The 20,835-nt window shown below is 37.6% G+C and overlaps 4 protein-coding genes across 6 annotated transcripts; 1 reads left to right on the forward strand and 3 right to left on the reverse strand.

Moving 5' to 3' along the window:
- Positions 1–996: 996 nt before the first annotated feature.
- Positions 997–4,456, reverse strand: LOC121900067 (deoxyribonuclease-2-alpha-like). The gene is made up of 7 exons (XM_042415995.1): positions 4,369–4,456; positions 2,818–2,915; positions 2,568–2,730; positions 2,392–2,476; positions 2,133–2,291; positions 1,849–2,040; positions 997–1,566 (listed from the first exon to the last, which is right to left on the reverse strand). Exons 1-7 carry the CDS (start codon positions 4,384–4,386, stop codon positions 1,196–1,198), a joined length of 1,086 nt encoding a protein of 361 aa, XP_042271929.1. The 5' UTR covers positions 4,387–4,456; the 3' UTR covers positions 997–1,195.
- Positions 4,457–6,163: 1,707 nt separating this feature from the next.
- Positions 6,164–13,355, reverse strand: LOC121900070 (deoxyribonuclease-2-beta-like). Of its 3 annotated transcripts, none has more exons than XM_042416000.1 (6): positions 13,189–13,355; positions 10,228–10,402; positions 9,687–9,765; positions 8,969–9,130; positions 7,880–8,077; positions 6,164–7,166 (listed from the first exon to the last, which is right to left on the reverse strand). In XM_042416000.1, exons 1-6 carry the CDS (start codon positions 13,197–13,199, stop codon positions 6,832–6,834), a joined length of 960 nt encoding a protein of 319 aa, XP_042271934.1. In that variant the 5' UTR covers positions 13,200–13,355; the 3' UTR covers positions 6,164–6,831. The 3 variants fall into 3 exon arrangements, with proteins under 3 accessions (XP_042271934.1, XP_042271935.1, XP_042271932.1); XM_042416001.1 differs by lacking the exon at positions 13,189–13,355 and adding an exon at positions 10,945–10,972; XM_042415998.1 differs by lacking the exon at positions 13,189–13,355 and adding an exon at positions 10,562–10,686.
- uox (urate oxidase) lies at positions 12,268–17,064 on the forward strand. Its single transcript, XM_042416002.1, has 8 exons — positions 12,268–12,316; positions 13,114–13,326; positions 14,536–14,652; positions 15,603–15,681; positions 16,059–16,245; positions 16,409–16,532; positions 16,821–16,904; positions 16,990–17,064. The coding sequence occupies exons 1-8, from the start codon at positions 12,296–12,298 to the stop codon at positions 17,062–17,064; spliced, it is 900 nt and encodes a 299-aa protein (XP_042271936.1). The 5' UTR covers positions 12,268–12,295.
- Positions 17,065–17,679: 615 nt separating this feature from the next.
- On the reverse strand, positions 17,680–20,729 carry samd13 (sterile alpha motif domain containing 13). The gene is made up of 5 exons (XM_042416700.1): positions 20,509–20,729; positions 19,993–20,119; positions 18,972–19,014; positions 18,758–18,869; positions 17,680–18,668 (listed from the first exon to the last, which is right to left on the reverse strand). The coding sequence occupies exons 2-5, from the start codon at positions 20,018–20,020 to the stop codon at positions 18,525–18,527; spliced, it is 327 nt and encodes a 108-aa protein (XP_042272634.1). The 5' UTR covers positions 20,021–20,119; positions 20,509–20,729; the 3' UTR covers positions 17,680–18,524.
- Between the last annotated feature and the right edge of the window lie 106 nt (positions 20,730–20,835).

Below are 20,835 nucleotides of genomic sequence, written 5' to 3' on the forward strand. Positions count from 1 at the left end.
CAAAAAGAAAAACACATACACCACTGAGTTCCCATCGGTTGGTGCTCTTATCCATGTACAGATACAACAAACCGTCATCATTTGCAAGTTGTATATTGTCCTGTTTATCATATATTTAAATGAAAATAGCTTAAACAGCAAGAATATAGCATATCAATATACGCATTTTATGTCATAATAGTCAAAACAACAAAAATATATCTTTTTATTCTACTATCATTATTTTAGCATCATTTTTAACCCTGTAAACTTTTTACTTGCAAACTTCACCATCTCTGTGTTTCTGTTCTTACTGTGAGATCTTCACAGTCAACTAACTGCACATCCCTTTTTGCAAGAAGATGCTTTTGTCACCTTTCACTGTTGAAATTGAAACCCACAGCTCTCACATTTCATCTGTTTCCTTGTTACTCTCTCAAAACCCTCTCTCTATACTGCAAATGATTGATTGATTGTGAGCCTGACACCATAAATAAGCAGGGGACAACTTAACTTTGTTGCACAGTAGGACTCAGTTTACAGTAAGAAGAAAAAGGCACGATATGAACTGAATGAGTTATTGTTCTAACTGTATGCTTGTATCAAGTCTGCAGCTTTTGATAGATATATAAATGTGTCTAATCCTTGAGATGGCGAGCGAAGTTTATTTCAAAAACACAAAATCGCTGCATATTATCAGGACTCCAGCCTACTGATCTGATCTGTGATACATAGAGGGGCAAATATTTATAGGGTACCAGAGAGATGAACATTGCTTTTTGTTAACATTTCAGTTTTAAGAAGTTAATGTTGATTTATTATCCTCTGATAATGCTGGTAGTGGAACTTGTTGCTCTCATTTTCTCAAACACTGAACGGACTCAGAAAGTGAATTGTTTATTAATAGAGACAGACATGGAATTTGTAGTTTAATATTGATTCAGTATAATCACTTGTTTTCATTTTTCACCTGAAGACATGATTTTGAAAACAAAAAACACACAAATCATACATACAGAAAAAACACATCATACAGGAAACAGAAGACAACATACAACAAAACACGATTTATAAAAATCAAGTCAAACCTGCAACAATTTTAAGTCTGGATATATAATAGATTAGTCGTTTTTTGGACATAATAGTAAGTTCCAGTCTTGTCTTTTAGTTTTTGGTAGCTTCACATTTTGTTATATTTCAACTGAGATGTGTGCCTTTAAAGTTCTCTATGTTGAGCATCAGAATTTGGACGTTCACGTTTACACTGTTTATACTTTGAGATCATTGCATCGAAAGCTTTCCCAACTGCAACGTCATTAGTGCATATTGCACCTCCACCTCTGTCCATCTGACTCTCTTCTCTGTTCATGTCAGCAATGCAGGCCCAGCCGCCACCAGAGGTCACACACCACTTGGAGTGATCCACAGTATCACTGAAGGGCTTCCTCCCAGGGACCTTTACTTCCGTCACATTGTACACACAATGAGGGATGCTGCAGTTGGAGGGCAGAGGGCGACGCATCTTTCCCCAGCTCTTGACATACAGATCCTGCTCCAAGTAGTTTACAATAAGGCCAGAATAAAGGTCTACAGAGGAATGGGAAACAAAACAGAACACAGTACTATTAACAATGATGCCTGTACATTGAGAACATTTCATACACACATTACAAAACTGCAAACAAAACAAAAAGACAGACATATACAGGGCATGTTTTCTTGTTTTCAAGAGACAACATGACAGCCAATCACACACATGTTCCAAATCTTACTCTGCTGAAAAAAAGTCTGATTTATCATCAACCTAACATTAAATTTGTGTAAAAACCTTGTTTTCACTCCAGATATATATATGTCCTAAACACTTACCATCCCCAAAACGTTTGTATTTTGCAAAAGTGGAGAAATTACGTCCTTCCATTGAAGTCAGCGTTGTCACATGAAACCAGGGTTCCTTCTTTGGGTAGCAGCTTCGCTGAGCAACACATCGCAGGTCATTGTGAAAGGTTGTGGGGATGTCAGAGTCGTATGAATAAGCATGAATGTACATAAGCTGCAATCCTGAGAATTTAGAAAGACATTTTTATTGTATCATCATTGCTTTTGTAAATACGTTTTAAAAAATGATGCATTAATCATTTGCATTAACTCACCTATCTTTTTAAATTCATCATAGGAGTAAGTCACACAGATAAATGTTTGAGCGTTGACGTTTCCACTGTTTGGCCAGAAGTCTCTGCTGCGATATGTTGGAAATTTAGGTGTACTGTGTGAAAGCCAAACTCCAGTTTGTCTGTCTAACATCACAACCCCTTCGGGAAGTAAAAAAAGTGAAAACAGCAGAAATAGAACTTATTACATTGTGATGTTCTTGACTTTGAAAGCAATAAATTAGAACATCGATGCGCTCACCTTTGCTGTGGCCAAATGATGAAGGGGCTGCAGATTTAGAATTCGCAGGTTGATCATTATAGAGCATGAATCCAAAACCTTCTGTCTACAAAAAACACAACAAGGAGCTCTGAATCAGTGTCCTAATTAAACATTGTGCCATGCAAGAGACACACACACATCCTTTAATATGTCACCTTTCTGTCATAGAAGTCAAGAAGAGGTTTCAGGGTGTTTGCCAGGGTGCCAGATTTACTGTTGATTGTCTCTCTGCTGAATACCCATCCGTTGGTGCTCTCATCCATGTACGCATATGACAAACCATCATCATTCATAGGAGGCAACTTGTATAAAATATACCTAATGACACGGAGATAAATGTATGCTATTATGTATTGAGCTGAAACTTAATAGTATAAATTGCCACAACTCAAAATTTCCACCAACCAGTCCACCTCGTCTCCGTTGTCATTTCTGCATTTCACGTCTGACTCACACCCATGAAAAAGGACCCCAACAATTAGGAGGAATCTCATAATTGTTCTCTGAAACAATAAAAAATGATCATATCGTATTATAATAGAAAAACATTGACAGGAGTCATTCCAGTCCTGTGTTTTAATTGCATATTAAACACCAGTTGATGGTCTGGTATAATATATATTACATTTTTATGTGAATAGACAAGACAAGTAAAGAATCTTATCATAAAAATTTATAAAAATTTATAAACATTTACATTTATAAACACACACACACACACACACACACACACACACACACACACACACACACACACACACACACACACACACACAATAAGGGACACCTGAACCAATTCCATGTTAACTCAGCAAACTCCATTTGCTGACAAAAGCTGTGAGGTGTGGTTGAAAGCTCCAGAAATAGCTTGTAAGTGGACCTTGAGTTAAGATTATTTCGACAAGCTGCTGTTCCCAAGGTCAAAAATGAACTTGCTCCAAGATTTGAAGTCATTTTAATTTAGCAATTTGACAGAACAAGCTTTACAATTTTTACACACTCTGAAAATTACACAACTGAACCATATTTAGTACAGTTAAAGGAAAAAACAACATTAAGTGTTTTAATGAGGTGTTGATCCTCATTGAAATGCCAGAACAGTTTCATTGCTCTGTGACGAGGCGGAGAGAGATGCAACAAAATTCTCTCCAGCTGTTGAGGTTTATAGTTGGCAGCTTAACCCCTAAACTAACAGAGGATTGTGATTATGGCATCCCCATTATGTATCTTGAACTCTATCCTCCAAAAGGTATTCCCTCATTTGGTGTTTTGATTATGGCGGTGGAGAGCATTATATAATTCACACCATTTTCATACTCATCAAATAATTCAGCGACCCCTGGTGTCTGAATGGAAGTACTGTATCTGCATTTTTTCCTTATTTATTCAAGTTTTTCCTTTCTTTTGACACTCATCTACATGCATTTTTTTTTTAAAAAAAGGAAAATTAGAACTGAAATTTTTCAACTTTTAAGTATGGCACATTTCAGGGCTCTTGTAGGATTTTCAGTTTTTATGGTGGCGGAATGATGTTGAAAAAAAAAGAAGAGGTATCAGAGGACGGTCAGAGTTCTGCATTCCTTTGAAACCACTTCCTGGACCTAAAAGATTGCATCCACCAATAGTGCAACACTACCGAACCAGCTCAGTTTCCCAGAGAATAGTAGGAAGTCAAAGCAACAGTCAACATTTGAATTAAATGGCTCTGTAGTCCTTTGCATCTAAAACATATGAAGCTCATCATATATTTACATTTAATATTTGTCATGCTGTGTAACAATCTACATATCTAGAAGTAGAGTGTACTATAATGTACATATACATGCAGTACTCTCATACAGAATACTGTGAATTTCAGCCATTGCTCTTTAAATTAAGCCATAAACAACCTGAACCAACATGCCAGTCAACACTTATTATTAAGATTATTTTTAGACATGTAAACATTTTACTTACATATCTATCCATCTCCATATCTCTTCACAGTCCACAGTACATCCCTTGTGCAAAGTTGCTTTTGTCATATGTCACTGTTAAACTAAACAGACACCCACTTCTGTCATATATCGTCTGCTTCCTTGTTCCTCACTTGAAATGTCCTCATAGATGATTCATTGATTAGCTGCCTGACATCAGAATGTTGACATGCCTGTTATGAACCTGGCTCACCGTACAGTATGAACCAGTTTGCTAATCTGTTTGCTGATCTGTTTTAATGATATTGATAAGACAAGATTTACTCTCTGAACTGTATGTTTCTACTATAACTTAAGGGTTACTGCACTTGATGGTAAATCTACTAATCTACAAAGACTTAAAACTATGGACATATTCTTTAAAATAAGTATTAAATTAATACTTTTTCAGTCATCAAGAAACATTTTTAAATGTCTCCAAGGATAATCATTATGAAAGTGAAATGTTATTTGACAAATTTCTTGACACAATCCGTATTACTGCTCCCACCTGGCACTTCAAGGGCATTACAACCAATACAAAACATACCTTCACCGAAATGAAGCATCAAGGACCAGACAAAAACCAACAGGACAAATCAAAACTACAAGTTCTCAAATTAAAAGTTCATTTTGTTAGACATGCAGAACATTTTTGTTCTCTTTGTCTCTGCTGGTCAAACCAGTTTTGGCATGTAGTCTATATGAAGATTGTATCTTGGAGGAGACACGACGCAAGGGTGTAATTACTGTTGATAACGATTCTGACAACAGCGGTTGTTGCTAAGTGGGCTCACACAGTAGCACTCCAACTCTGATGCCTCCATAGGTCAGGTAAACGATGGACACAACATTCAGGGACTAAAAGTTCCTTGAGTGCATTCATCTGTGTGTTTACATATGAAAAACCATAATGAATCATAAGGTGTGTGAACATTTGCAGACAGTGAAGGACGACCTCCAGGACTGAGATGTGGTGGCAGCACAGCCAGTGGGAGAGCTGCTTCACAGGCCCAAGAGTGTCAAAAGCTGAGAAAAGAAATGTCTGTACTACTATTAATACACACATAACACATAACATACACACACGCACACACATAAAATTTCTTGAAATACGATGATTTGTATTGGAAACATGAAAGAATCTTAACCCTGTGGCAGAATCTTTGGTTTGTTTTAGGAAAACGAGAATTAGGAGGCAATAATTGGTTAAATGCAGAGAGCAGTACAACTACAGAGGAAATACTGAACTTCCTCCATCAGTCCAACCACTGGGTGACACTGTTTACACAAAACAGTGAGGACTTCAGTTATAAACTCAGAGCATCTTCCCCCAGACAAAATAATTGTCCAGACATGCCAATGGTACATGAAGTTACAGTATCCACCCTCATAAAATACAGTAAAAAACTTCAGTGGATGCTGATAGAGTACATGCACTATTATTTATTCAGGGATGTTTCACTGCGGGGTGTGCTTAGTTTTGTAGAAAGACTCTAATCACACTCCCTTATACAGCAGTACAACCACTGTCTACACTTTCTCCACCCAGATTTACCCTTTTCTCTAACCTTCAAACCACCATTGTCCTTGATCTTTTAAAGTCTGAGTATATTCAGAATTTAAAGTATTTAATTTAGACTAAAAAAAACATTAAGAGTAAAGAAATAAAGGTTGTCATACTCAAAGAAACACAAGCAAGTAATGTAATGCAAATTAATGAAGTTGTAAGGTGATGACAACTGAGACACTTGTTTTTTTTAATTTATCTTTATTAAATAAACATTTAGCCACAGTATATGGCCTAAGTCACTTTATACTATAAAAATGAAAATCACACACAATATAAAAACATCACACCACTAGTGAAATAAAACCATAGATTATTTTTTTTCTCAGTAGATTATCAAAGGCCTGAACCACAGAGAGGTGAAGAGATTTGTATGGAAAAGGACCATGTCAGCATATCAATACCAGCTGGACCACAGAAACACAAGTTTATGCATTAACCTATTCATTCAAAACTTATATTCTTAATATATTTTACATATGTTAAATATTGCCAAACTCAACAAGGTATTAAACTTTACAGTGATTCTACTGTTTTCAGGAGGGAAAATTACCTGATAAAACAAAAATTCATATAATCTTGTGTGTTAAGATACATAGATGAACACACACAGATTTCCAGCTGAAGTGTAAATGGAAGTGGAATAAAATTTACATGATCGATCCCATAGTTTGCTACAAGAATATACTTAGCTAAGATCCAACAAGCTAATAAAGACGCTAAATGTAGCTTTAGTTTCTAAAACTGATGTCTAATCTGATGCTTGTGGTCTGATGGTTGCATTCCAGCTGCTTTTAAACCTTAAACCTTCCACATTTTGTTCCCTAAATTTGAAAACAGATTTGACCTATTGAAGACTGATCCATTCTCAATCATGCTGTCTTTGTCTTTTGTTCAACAACTTATGTACAAGTCCACCGCCTGTCTGAAGGCCTTGTAAATCAAAGGGTTGAAAGAGCACACCAGCCCCCCGCCACGCCACATTTGGGCCTTCTCCCTGTTCAGGTCCCCCAAGCAGGTCACCTGGTCCTCATAAACCCGCGACACACACCACTTGGAGTGGTCGTGGTGAGACAAGAACTTGGCTGATCCAGGAAGCTGAATCCTCTTGATGTTCATGGTATGTCTGGGCAGGGAGCAGTTGGACGGCAGCTCGTGGTTTTGTGTCTGCCAGGTCTCTACCAGCAGGTCGGTATCCAGGGCCTGAGCCACCCAGCCCGTGTAGATATCTGAATGAATGCCAATCAGGGGTTAGTTCAGTTGCACTTTGATGAAAAATGTTATAAAAACAGTGGGGTGAGGAAAGCTAAAATGGGTTATTAATATGCATTAGAACTTTTAAATAATATTCTAATATTTTCATAAAAATACTGGTTGTCTTGAAATGTGTTTTTAAAAATGCACATTCAAATAATAAGTTCTTACAGCGGTAATTGTGCTGTATGTATGCTGATTTTGGTGATCAATGTTTTAAATGAACTTTCTCTGTGATGTTTTACAGCATAAATATAACATTCATCACATTGGTTTGGAGAAGACTTTTGAAAGCCTGGGGTGGGGTGTGTGTTCAAGCACCTCACTGTTCTGTGATGATAGTGTGTTTGCACCTGATAATGAGTGTCTGTGACAGTTGGAAAAAAACAAGATGGTATAGGAAGAATTGTTTTGCAAAGTTCTGAAATTGTGTAAAAAGTTCACAGCTGTAGTTTTGCGGTCAAATTTTCTGAGAAATAAGTGTTCAAGTGCCAACAATGGTTGTGTAACTTCATTTTCCCAAAAAGCCAAAAAAGTGCTTTAGTTGCATTACACACACACACACACACACACACACACACACACACACACACACACACACACATATATGGCTAAAATAATAAATAAATATATAATAAAATAAATGTCTAAAAAAAAAAAAAGAAAAAGAACACAAGGAATACTTTACCATCCACAAAACGTTCAGATTTGACAAAACTGACAAACTTGTCCCCTTGGACGGAGAAGAGCTGCTCCACTCCCTTATCTGAGGCCAGCGGAGGTTTGGAGCCTTCACATAACTGCGCCAACTGTGGCAGGTCGGCCAAGAATGCAGCAGGAGTTGAGCAGTTATAGAAACGCGGGTAAATGTATGCCATCTGCTTTGCTGGAGAGGGAGGAATGTGCGTCACAAAGAAGAGAGAAATAAGATAAACTGTATGTTAGAAAATATAAGTCCGTGCACCACAGGCTGCTATAAAGTTTGACAGTATTCCTACAATATTTACATTTTATCTGGTAGGATTGGACCAATACTGTTTTGCTGATATATATCAGGCTAATATTGTCTATTTATATTCAATGCTATAGCTATGTTCCTCTGTAAGAACACAGCTACATTAATAGTATTTTGTATCCAAGATTTTCCTTTATAATTGCAAAGTTGTGATGGGCCAAGTTAAGAGAACCCTCTGTTTCATTAAGGACATCTATTTAATCAATTTCTCATCTATTTTGCCGTGTGTTTGACAGTAAGAAAAATGTACTCCTAAAATGTGTAAGTGGTCCTTTAAAGAGCAGCTAGTCATTGAAATATTTCATTAGCTGGTAAAACTCGAAGATATTGAATATTGTCACAAAATAATGACTTTAAGCAGTCTTTTTTCAAAACCAATGCCATGAACCTTCAAAACTTTATATTAGTCAAATCTTGCTAAAATGATTAAGGTTTGACTAATATAAAGTTTTGAAGACATAAAATATAAATTATTCTTCAACAGCACTGAAGACAGTGTAACTCTGATTAACACTGCTTTGCAATATTTGAACAAGTAGTTTTTATTTTCCATTTTTCCAGAGCTGATTATATAAGAGTGACATCTCAAAACATCATTGAACAAATATGATGGAGGTTTGTGTACATTTGGAATCTTGTATATGTGTACACAAGGCACTGATGTCCTCACATAACATCAGTGTGTAAATGTTTTTTTGTTTTCAGCAAATAGAAAATTTTGTAAGCTGTAGGTTTGCTGTTGTTTCACGAACGTTCACTCACCTATGTGGAGGAACTGATCATACTGGTAGGTCACACACAGAGCAGTCTGGCCATTGACTTTGCCAGAGGAGGGGTAACGGTAGCCTTTCTCAGGGAATGAGGGGAAATGGGGAATGCTGTGCGATAGCCAGAAACCTTGAGAGCGGTCAAAGAGCAGTACCCCTGCAGGATGCGCACAATCAATTATAAAAGTAAAATAAATGTGTACACACATGCAAACTGGCACGCATGCTTGCAAACACTTTCATCAAAGACACATCAGGGCAGTTGGTGATCAAGAGTCAATAGCACTTATCAGACAGATGCTCTTTGCCCGTTACCTCCCCCTGACACCATATTGACCCCCCTAAACCATATTGATTGGTTCTTTTTTGCAACATCATAGCATTACAAAGCTTAAACATGAACCTGGAAATACATTGTCATTTAATGTCATACGCATAGTTCATAGTTCCCTGAATGCACCATAATGCAAGAAGAGGCACTACTTTTACAGTAATACCATCAGGTGCCCTCTGTTTATGAGAAGTATGACATTTGGAGGACCAGATCTCCAGGTTTTCAGATACTGACTGTACTGTATATTATGTGGTTAAGTACATGTTGTAATATGTGAAGTTTAAAGTGTTATCAACCTTTTCATGCAGCCATGATCAATATTCATCATACTGAAAAAAGTAAATCTTGAAAAAAGCAAAGATGAGTTTTTCGTCTGTACCTTTAGTGTGTCCATATCCTCGGAGGTAATCCAGGATCGGTGGGGCATCATTGTAGAGTGCGTAGACTGAGCTGTTAGACTGAGGGAAATACTTGTTTTATACACATAGTATATGGAGAAGTACACTTCTTGGGATGCAAATTACTTTGTAACATTTCAGTCATTTTGGACATACAATCATTATTCATTCTTAAAGACATTTAAGTAATTTCCTTCTTTCTTCTCAGGATGTCTTTGCTCCTATAACTTCCCTGACCCTACACAGAGATTTATCTTCTCACACAGAAAAAAATCTGCAATTACATGCCCTATAAAGTAAATGGCATGAGGAAGGACTGTGTTATTTTCTGGCTGTGGAAGCTCATTTATCACCAACTTCAGTTCAGCTGCTACAATAGTTCCCTATAGGAAACAAAAGAGTGTCTACGCATGACATTGGCACCAGAGTTGAAGTGCGATAAAAGCCTCATGGGGTCTCTTTCACTCCTTGCACCAGAATCAGTGTATGAAACCCACTTGAGGAACAAGGACATAATCTCACCTTGTAGGCCTCTCCCATGTAAAGCTGGTTCAGTGTGTTCGCTATGGCTCCTTCACTGTCGTTAACCATGAATTTACTCATCTGCCAGCTCCCTACTGAGGAGTCCAGGTACATGTAGTCCACTCCACTACCGACCTCGCCAATCTTATACCTGGGCAGCTTGTAGATGATAAACCTGCAGCAGAGAGAGAGAGAGAGAGAGAGAATAATATACTTTTCCTTTGGTATTTAAGGAAGAGGACATCTTCGGAAAAGACAAAAGACAGGAAACATTTCAAACACCATGAATAAAACTCAGTATGTCATTAAAACGTCATCTGTCATATCAACTCACCAATCAACAGGCTCACCAGCTTCATTTTTACAGGAAATGTCAGTACTAAACACTGAACCACACAAAAACATGACAACAATCTGTACACATAAACTGATGTACGCGTCCATCGTGACCGACTCCTGCAGCTGAACTGAACACTGTAGTGAAAGAAAAGGGAATTTGAAATCTTTTTGCATGCTTCATGATTGGGTAACTATGAAAGTGAATACAGCACAGCTGCCCGTGGATGCAAAACAGGAAGTCATAAGACGAAGTCACATGACAGGGGAATCCTGAAGGGAACATGAGAGTTTATAGGGGCGATATTAAATTAAAGTTTTGGTTGCTTTCACAGGCTCCCGTAGTGTGTAAATACCTTGAGTTTTTAGTATATACTGTACCTTTACTAACCCAGTTTTTGTCTTTTCAGCACTGTTCCTCAGTTTCACATTACAACCACAGTCATCTTTTATTAGCAATGGGAGCGCTGAACCGGAAAAAATCTGTTACAAAAAACAAACAGGTGTGAAACGAAATACTTTCAATTTTGTATTCTATTTTTAACTGTCAGTGATACTGATTAAGGTTGATGGATTAAATGAGAGTTAATCCAGTTAGTTCATCATTTTTCAAGCCTTTACCTGCTAGAAAAGACCTGCAGGCCATCTGAACCAATAATCCATTCATTAAAACTTAGTAATATTTATATCTGCAGGCTTGGTGGCTTATTAGGTGCATGGCTGGATTAACATCTTGTGGGGCCCTGGGGAAAAAGTTTGTTGTTGGGTCCCAACTGACCCCGACTATACATCATAGTACTCTGGAGCAGAAATGATTAGATGATTAATCAATTACCCAAGTGACAGAAAAAAAATGCCAACTATGTTGATCATATTTTAATGCGGAATTCTCCAAAACTCACTGGTACTAGCTTCTCAAATGTGAATATTTGCTAGTTTTCCCAGTTTCTCATGATGGTAAACTCAACATCTTGGTCAAACAAAACAAGTAATTTGAATATGTTAACTTGGGCTTCAGGGAAAAATGATGGTTATTTTTCTACTATTTTTTGACATTTTATACACTTAATATTCAATTGTTGATAAGAATTGAAGAAAATCACCTATTGATAATGCAAATAATTATAATGTAGCCTTACATTACTCCTCCGATGGAATAATACTACCTTATCCTCAGTTTTGTGTGTGCAATTTGATAGGCACAACTTTACAACAAATGAACCTAATATAAACAAAAACAATTAATCTTAAAACTAGATTTCAACCTCTTTTGAGTCTTTCTTCAAGACCAGGATATTACAATTTTGGAGAATTTAGACATGCACACTTTTATACAGTTCAGAGTGTTCATGGATGTGCAGCTTGTCTCAGCTTTTCAATGTCAAAATATAACCTGGACGACTGCACAAGTGCTGGAACAAGAGAGTTCAGTGATAAAACAACAGGCAGGTACAGCACAACAAAAAGATCTGCATTAGAAAATGTACTTTGGTTTGTCTCTCTGTAAATATACATGTGCACATAATAAAGCAAGACGAAAGTGTATATTTGTGTGAGCAATGTACAGGTAAAACGGGTTCAGCCTCATCTAATATAACTTCCAATAGCCTGAGTGCAAAGCGAGGCACGCCCTCTCTACAAAAGCCTCATCAATCAGCGGAGAAAACCTTTTGCTGGAGACGGGACAGGGACTGAGGAGGACACACAGCAGGGAAAAAGAAAGGAAGACACTATGGCAATGGCTTCAAATCAGGTAACAATTCAACATGTTGTACATAACATTATCATTATCATTTTCTGAAACACAGAAAAAGACTATTTTTTTGACTATCAAAGGATACTTTAAAAGATTCAGCACAAAGTTTATCTCATTTTGGGGTCAATGACCACAGGGCCAAACCATGTTAGAACTCTAAACCACTGTCAAACACTAATGTTACAAACTGATGTCAAAATATTAAGATTTATTGTCATATTTCTTATTCCTCTCACAGCGGATATCAGATTATAATGTATATAAATTATAAAAAATATAAATTTCAAAGCATAGTGATTGAAATATATTTTTGTTTTATTTCACAATGTCATATTACTATCTTGAGGCATGTTTTATTAATATGTTAAAGGGATGAATTAATGTTATGGAAAATAATCATGCTCAAACAACCAATCGGGACAACAGTGCCACATTAAACGAGAGGATGTTGGCAGACTGATCCAAAAATCAGCATCCTTTAATAGTTTATCATATAAAAATCATATTTCAATCAAAATATGCCTTCAACAGATAAATCTGAACAACGAAAAGGGATGTACAAATATCCCAGAGCTCATACTCAGGTGACACAGTCTATAAACTGCACAATAATAGAACTTTATAGGGAAAAAACAGAGAAATGTAGCACATTAAACAGTATATGTTAAAAAAAAGTCAATATACAGTTAAAAATGACACAAACATATGCACACATGGCATAAAAAACACCAGGTAACATAATGGTTCACCTGTTCATGTGTGACATGACACTGACTTTGCTCATGTGTGTGCAGAATGTGGAGTTTGTGCGAACAGGCTACGGCAAGAACATAGTGAAGGTGCTTTTCATCAGGAGACAGGGGACCCACCATGACATCATTGAGCTGAAGGCTGACGTGGAGCTCACACTCAATTCACGCAAGGATTATCTAACCGGAGACAACTCAGACATCATCCCCACCGACACCATCAAGAACACCGTTCACGCCCTGGCCAAGCTCAAGGGGGTAAGTCACCAGCCTCTATTGACGGACATAAAGAACATGTTAATATAATGTAGCTTGTGACCTCAGTGACCTCATCACAACATTTCCATTTTTACAAAGACAACGATTTCTAGCCATAGAAAGTAATGGAAGGCAGTTAGGATCAGAGAGGTAACTAAGGTAACTACCCACAGAGTTTTAAAGACTGTGCAGCATAATTTTCTGTCACCATTATGTTGAATATTTATAAAAAGCAACAGTTTAATAAACTGTATGTAATGCTAATGACCTAAAAATATTGTCACATTGATGTGACATCAAAAGCCTAAACCTGTGACTGTGGATTTCCACTTCAAGTTAAGCTTATTTGTAAAGCCCAATATCACATTCAACACCTCAAAGGTTTCTGAGGCCCTGAGCAACATTACCCAACCAAGCCCAAGCTCTCTAGGAAGATGGAAAAAAATGGGTTGTGTTAATTAGCACCATCCATGTATTGGATACATTATGACAATCAATTTAAAATCAGCATACTATAGATACAAAGTCGGTGTAGGGAGGCAAAGACTGGAGTATAGGTTGTCATCAGAAACCATGATGCAGTGTTTAAAACAACCTGGCATTTAAGTGTCATTGTCCACCATACTGGACAATGCAATGAAAGTGAAATTAAGCGACGCTGGGGACGTAATTAATATGTTTGTTGACAGGCAGGTCACCTGTAAATGTTAAGCCCAGGATTGTCCTTCTTGTAAAACCTGATAAATTAATTAAAATATCATCAAGGAGTGACTTTTGTTTCTCAGGACCTAAGATCGGCTAATTGGCTTATCTACAAGAGGAAAGTTCTCTGTAGTAGGAGCAGCGGGATAAAACTTTAAGGATCATTAGCAATCATTAGGATTCCAAATCTTAATCTATTTTGAGGTGGCTTCAATTAAATTAAATTTGGAATAAAGGAAGTACAGATATATTACACTTCACACTTGAAAAAATAATACAATTTAAGTAAAGGACTGACTGTATAAAGGTTATTGATTTAACCCACATTACAGTCACAACTAACCTCCTGACTATCCATAGCTCAAAACACACTGATCTGTCCAGTTAGGACTTTACTCAGCACTTTTATTATACCACGCTTGTCTTATTATGACAACTGTTACTCAATCATAACGGAAACTTTTTTGAGAGTTTTATTAAAAGATTTTTATCATTGTTTGTGTCCAGGTGAAGACCATTGAGCAGTTTTCCCTGGATATCTGTCATCATTTCCTGACCTCTTTCAAGCATGTGCTGCGGGCCAAGGTTTACATGGAGGAGGCTCCATGGAGAAAGTTGGAGAAGGTAAAAATACAGAGTTTATTGATCAGTCAGTTGGCATTTTTGATGGGAGACATTTTTACTTGTCATAACAGGAAAAGCGCAGGTTGAACTAATGACGTTAACAAGGGGTGAACGTCCAGGACATTAGTGTCATCAGTTGCACATGTGCTTTTCCTGCTATGACATCTCAAAACATCAGATCTGATCTTATTTCATTATCAGTAATCTGTCATTGATTCAAACTAATAAAGCAGCTCCATAATTAAAGAACATTTTAAAGAGTAACTTAACAACTGCTGAAAGTCTCGTTTTTTCAGGCCTCCAGTGGTTTAACCTCTCACCTTGTTGTAGTGATGTACTGGTGTAATCCAGGATCACTGATGGGTGTGGTTAATAGTGCAAAAAAAGCACACACATCCGTGATTTTGGTTCTGCTTTTCAGCCTGGTGTTAAGCTACTCTTTAAAGGAATAGTTTGTCATATCGGGGAAATATGTTTATTTATATATATGTGTTTATATATATTTTATATATGTTTATATATATCTATTTGCCTTCTTGTGGAGAGTTACATGAGAAGATCGATGCCACTCTTAACACAGCACGGCTTAACATACAGACTGGAAACAGAGGGAAACACCTAAACCTAAAACAAGCAAACAAACACAAAAAACCCCCAAAGTGTAAAAACAGCAACTCATTGTTTCACGTGAGGGTTATGTGGTGGACTATTTCTGACTAGTTACTTCCTGTAGTCTCCATTGGTTGCCTGGTAACTGTTCCCAGCCTTCATATCGACAGACCATGCATAGCATGAGAGTGGTATCAGTCTTGTCATCTAGCACTCAGCAAGAAAGCGAATAAATGTATTTCCCAAAATGTTTAACTACTGTATTTCTTTAACTTGTTCAAATATGTGAAATATCCATTCAACTTTATACTAAGATGCATACTTTTTTCTCTCTCTCTCAGAACGGGGTAGAACATGCTCATGCATTTATCTACAGCCCAGAAGCCTATCGCTTCTGTGATGCTGAACAGAATCTTGGCGGTAAATACAATCTCACACACACACTTAAACACATACAGGCAGTATTTAGATTGAATGTACTGTATTTGAAAATGTATTGCCATAAATCTCCTATGACCGAGTAGAAAGGAGATCAAAACTCAACATCCCATCTTCCTTCTAAAGACACAATGTTTGTACTTGAAGCAGATGTTGTTTTAAAAAATGAGCAGGGTACATACCTGATCAAGGCTGAGGTCTGCTTTCATCCTGCTGCTGTCAATGAAGGAGCTTCTGGGGCTCCTTTAGGCTATATCTTAGGGGTTCTGGTGTCATGTGTGTGTCTTCTCTGTGCTACTGAGCAATCTGTCAAAATATATTGTGATGTTTCTGATTATTTGACTCTGTACCCCTCACAGGAATCCCAGTACTTCACAGCGGGGTGAAGAACATGAAGGTGTTGAAAACTACTCAGTCTGGTTTTTCGGGTTTCCACCGAGATCGCTTCACTACGCTGCAAGACACCTCAGACAGGTGTTTCTGCACCTCTGTCTATTCTAGGTGGCGCTACAACAAGGTTCAGGATGTCAACTTTGATGCTGCATGGTAATTTATCAGTTAATGATTTGTTAACGGAAAACACTGCATTCACTGGACATCTTCGTTATAGGTGTCCAAAAAATAAAGGGTTCTGGACACAAAATAGAAGACTGAAACTGAAATCACCTGCTTTCTACATCTAATGATCACCGTATCACTGTACTTACAGGAAATGTGTTAAGGAGACAATTATTGAGAAGTTTGCTGGCCCCTACGATCGTGGAGAGTACTCACCCTCTGTGCAGAAGACCCTTTATGAGACACAAGTTCTGGTCCTGGATAGAATTCCTGAGGTAGGCCCACATCATTTGCAGAGATGCTGTTTAGCAGAGTTGAAATCTATCATTGTGACACATATGCTATACATAAAAACTCCACTTTACTCTTCAAAAAATAATAAAGGCATAAATGTGTGTAGAATCAGTCTTGTCATCTACATTTTTCTCTACATTCCTACTTGTGAACACACATTTACACAAAAACAAAGACCTTCAATAAAACTCTAAGAGGCTAAATTCTTGGCCACATGTACAACGGGCTCATCCAGAAAACTCATGGTGTTGAGTACACTTGTCTTTCAGGTGGATGAAATTGAGATTGTCATGCCCAACCAGCATTACTTCACCATAGACATGACAAAAATGGGCATCCATAACAGAGATGAGGTAAGTTGTTATTACAACCAATCTTTCAAGGTGTTTAACTGTGAAATTATTTGGTTACTGACGTGTATTTTTTTCCCCCTCACAGGTTCTTCTTCCCCTTGATAACCCCTCAGGAAACATCACAGGGACGGTGCGCAGGAAACAGCGAGCCAGGCTGTGAAGGAATCTACACAAATCCAGGAAAAGCTGCTAATGTGATCTAAATATCAACCTGAATAAGCTATTTAATAGAGAATCAAATCTGATATCATGTGGATCTAATCAAGTTCTGAATACAAGAATAGCTTTTAAATATTTTTGTCAGAAATTTGTAAAACTAACTTAAACTTTCCCAAACGTGATTTAAAGGACCAGTGTGTAGGATTAAGTGGCATCTAGCATAGAGGTTGCAAACTGCAACAAACTGAATAACCCGCCCTCTCCCACCCCTCCCATTCCAAGCGTGTAGGAGAACCTATGATGGCCGCAAAACTCGCGAAAAACGCAAAAGGCCCTCTCTAGAGCCAGTGTTTGGTTTGTCCGTTTTGGGCTACTGTAGAAACATGGCGGGCTCCGTGAAAGAGGACCCACTCCCTATGTAGATATAAAGGGCTCATTATAAAGTAACAAAAACACTAATTACAACATACTTATGAATATTATACTCCATTTCTGCCAAGTCTGCTCAGGTAGATGCCACAAAATTCTACACACTGCACCTTTAATCTTCTGAGCATGTAAATTGAAAATTCAACTAAATAAAATTCCCCACCATCAATAAATTCATACACTAATATTGTTCTTTGGTGAGAAAAGAGCACCATTTATTGCAAATCTTTGATTCAGATATTCAAACTCCAGTGTTATGTTGCACATATACATTGGTCATACACACTTCAATACAGTTGTCTTTGTGACAATGCTGAAAGCACCACATGTAGGAACATAATAAGAATATATATACACATAAATATTTCCATATCAAGAGCCTCGAGCCTGGATAATGTAGGTGTGCAGGAACAGAAAGGCTTTCAGACGGCTCCTTGTGTATGGGAAAACAAAATGCTTCATTGTTACATGCTAAGGACGACTCAAGGACTCAGCTGCACAGTTTAGAGCATAAAAACAGATTTTAGGGTAAAATAGGATGCATCAGAAAAACTTTCTGCATGTATCAAAGTGTTCAGGTACGACAGGTCAAACACAGTTTTCAACTATATATATAATCTTATATACAAATACTTTTTTTTTTTAAACCAACATAGGTTAATTCACTTTGCACACACACACACACACACACGCACAAACATGTACATACACACACGCACACACACAAAAATCATACCTGCAGGATTTCATCCTTAAATTTTCTTGTTTTAAATAAAACACACACAAAAAAAATAAAATACACATCTCAAGCCGCAGAAATAAGAATGGCTGAAAGGGTAAACAGCTGAGTGGACCCCGTGTGCAACCCATTTTCTGGGGTCCACGCTTATAAACTTATAAAACATACAGCATTCAAATAGATCCTGTTAAGGTGCCACTGTGGCCAGAGGAGTCTTTGTGAATCGGCAGCTAACCTGGAGTCGCCTGACACGATGATTGTCACTGAGGTGGGTGTTGAGACGGTCTGCGGTGCTACGAGGCGTTGCTCTTCAGGTGTTGAGTTTGCAGCGGCTTCACATGATACTCATAGATCTTCAGTGCAGGGCCCAGCTTTATCGACAGCCCCGTCAGGACATCGTTGCGCGTCATCAGGAGCAGGGACTTCCCATCGATTTCCTGTCAGGCGGAGAGAGAATTTTTTTGATAGACATCCTAGTTTGTTGTCATCACGTGACAGGAATTTTGAGCAGGAAGAGCACTCCGACCTGATCCTGGAAAGCCGTGGCTTGCTCCTCGAACCCTGTTGCTTTGAAGTAATTGACGACGTCGGCGACCCCCCAGTTGGCAGGGTCCGGCAGCTGACCGTTCTCCACTGGGCTGTGGGGTCACATTGAATGGACTCATCATAATGTGCATGCACACTAAATTGCAAAAGCTGTTTTTCACTAAACAATGTCTTATACTAATTTGAGATAATACCTTTTGGTGTCAACAGAGCCATTTGCTTTGTCTTCCATGCCAGCTGTAAACAAAACAAGGAAGATAAATTATTACAACAATAACCAACATCAAAACAGACAATACATGTAGTAATTTGAAGCCAGTGTTTGAAATATTCCCCACAAAAACTCTGTTGAATAGCTTCAAAAACAATTTCCACAGTTCTTACAACATGACATATATTTTATATTCTTTGACATGATGTTCTTACTTCAAGGTTTCTTACAAGCCTTTTCTGGAGCTGTTAATAGGTGGACAACTGAGCAAACTCCATTTGTTGATTAAGACTGCTCCAGTAAAAGCTAGTGAGTGGACCTTGACTTAAGATTATTTTGTCAAACTACTACTTTTCTTTCATATCAGTGCAAATTGACTATCTTTGAGTTTTGGACTATTGGTCAGACAAAACAAGACATTTGGAGACTTCATCTTGGGCTCTGGGAAACGGTGACAAGCATATGCCCCTTTATTTTCTGATCATTTTTATTTTCTGACATTTTATTGACAAAATAATGAATATTCATACAAAACATTTTTCCACATGTTTTTTGTGAACATGAAATAAACTGAATGTGCTATTCCTTTTTCTGGCAGTTTGACTAACATCAATATTCAACATACAATTTTTAATAACCAATATAAGTTTTTGATGATTTGAGCAACACATTAACCTGGCATTCAGGCTTACATAATTGTCATCTTTAAAAGGTCTGGATCTTTTTAATTACAATTATTTACATTAATTTAGATCTTAGAGGATATGCGGGTTTAAACACTGTTCGGCCACAAATTCATAACACAAGTTCCTGATGTAGATACAAAAGGGTCAAAGCAGGTAAAGAAGCAAACAAAAAACTGTCAGCCAACTTTACTCGGTTTAAGGGCAGTGAGCATGTAGTTCCTGTGAAACAGAAACCACAGTTTGACTGCTTGTGAGTAAGGAAGCTTGCGGTTGACGTTTAAGCACTCATTTAACCATCAGTGGCAAATTGTGACTTACAATCTGTAACGCTGCAGTTAATTTTCATCAGATGTTTTCTCTCGGAGAGCTCAGTGGGTTGGCAGTTCAAACACCATCATTGTTTCTCTTTCAGTCTGGCATCCACCGGATGTTTCTACCGGAATAACTGTAATATAACACGACTGTTAAAACAGTGAAAAAAAAGCATTACCCGTAAAACAAACGGAAACACTACAGAAAAATAGCAAAACAAAGCTGGTGATGTCTCAGTAACTGACAACGGGAAGCGCTGCAGTGTGTGAAAATGACGACCAGCCAAAAACTCACGCTGTTAGCTGAATTAAAAATAGCAGAATAACGATACATAAAACACGAAAATGCCTTAATTGCCACGTACACAGACAAAGTTCACCAGCGAAATTCAGTGCAGATAAAATTAGAAATATCGTTACGCTACATTAAGATGGCTATTATTTAATCGTTATCTCGTCGTATTTCGTATTTAGCTAACAGGGATAGTTAGCTGGGTTTGCTAATACAAAATTTAACAGTTACCTTATTTTAGATGATTCCTGCTTCACAACAACAGTTCGTCTAAACTAGCTATATATGTACTTTAGATAGTAAAAAACTTTTCTAATCGCTGAGATATTTTACAAGGGACTAATGGGAGAAATTCACTTGATAAAATCAAGATTTAGACAAGTAAAGCCAACTAGCTTCTCTTCATCGGTTTAGCTTCTTCGCCCACATGACAGCAGAGATTCATGGGAAATGAAGTTCTTGGCTGTTCAAACGCCAGCGTTTGTAGTTCTTCTATTTTTAACTATCTGCTTCAGTACATGACTAACATGTCTACACCATGGTCTACACATACAGGAA

The sequence above is a fragment of the Thunnus maccoyii genome, chromosome 7, assembly GCF_910596095.1.
Source record: "Thunnus maccoyii chromosome 7, fThuMac1.1, whole genome shotgun sequence".
Lineage (NCBI taxonomy): Eukaryota > Metazoa > Chordata > Actinopteri > Scombriformes > Scombridae > Thunnus > Thunnus maccoyii.

Excerpts from the sequence above, each read along its gene's own strand:
- LOC121900067 (XM_042415995.1), bottom strand. Across the intron at positions 2,292-2,391 it reads ATCATTTGGCCACAGCAAAG|GGGTTGTGATGTTAGACAGA; the intron begins GTGAGCGCATCG and ends TACTTCCCGAAG. Across the intron at positions 1,567-1,848 it reads ATACAAACGTTTTGGGGATG|ACCTTTATTCTGGCCTTATT; the intron begins GTAAGTGTTTAG and ends ATTCCTCTGTAG.
- LOC121900070 (XM_042415998.1), bottom strand. The coding sequence starts at position 10,671 with ATGGACGCGTACATCAGTTTATGTGTACAGATTGTTGTCATGTTTTTG. Across the intron at positions 9,766-10,227 it reads ACATGGGAGAGGCCTACAAG|TCTAACAGCTCAGTCTACGC; the intron begins GTGAGATTATGT and ends TATTTCCCTCAG. Across the intron at positions 7,167-7,879 it reads ATCTGAACGTTTTGTGGATG|ATATCTACACGGGCTGGGTG; the intron begins GTAAAGTATTCC and ends GCATTCATTCAG.
- uox (XM_042416002.1), top strand. The coding sequence starts at position 12,296 with ATGGCAATGGCTTCAAATCAG. Across the intron at positions 14,653-15,602 it reads CATGGAGAAAGTTGGAGAAG|AACGGGGTAGAACATGCTCA; the intron begins GTAAAAATACAG and ends TCTCTCTCTCAG. Across the intron at positions 16,246-16,408 it reads GTCAACTTTGATGCTGCATG|GAAATGTGTTAAGGAGACAA; the intron begins GTAATTTATCAG and ends CTGTACTTACAG.
- samd13 (XM_042416700.1), bottom strand. The coding sequence starts at position 20,020 with ATGAAAATTAACTGCAGCGTTACAGATT. Across the intron at positions 19,015-19,992 it reads TAACTGCAGCGTTACAGATT|CTGGCATGGAAGACAAAGCA; the intron begins GTAAGTCACAAT and ends TTTTGTTTACAG. Across the intron at positions 18,669-18,757 it reads CCACGGCTTTCCAGGATCAG|GAAATCGATGGGAAGTCCCT; the intron begins GTCGGAGTGCTC and ends TCCGCCTGACAG.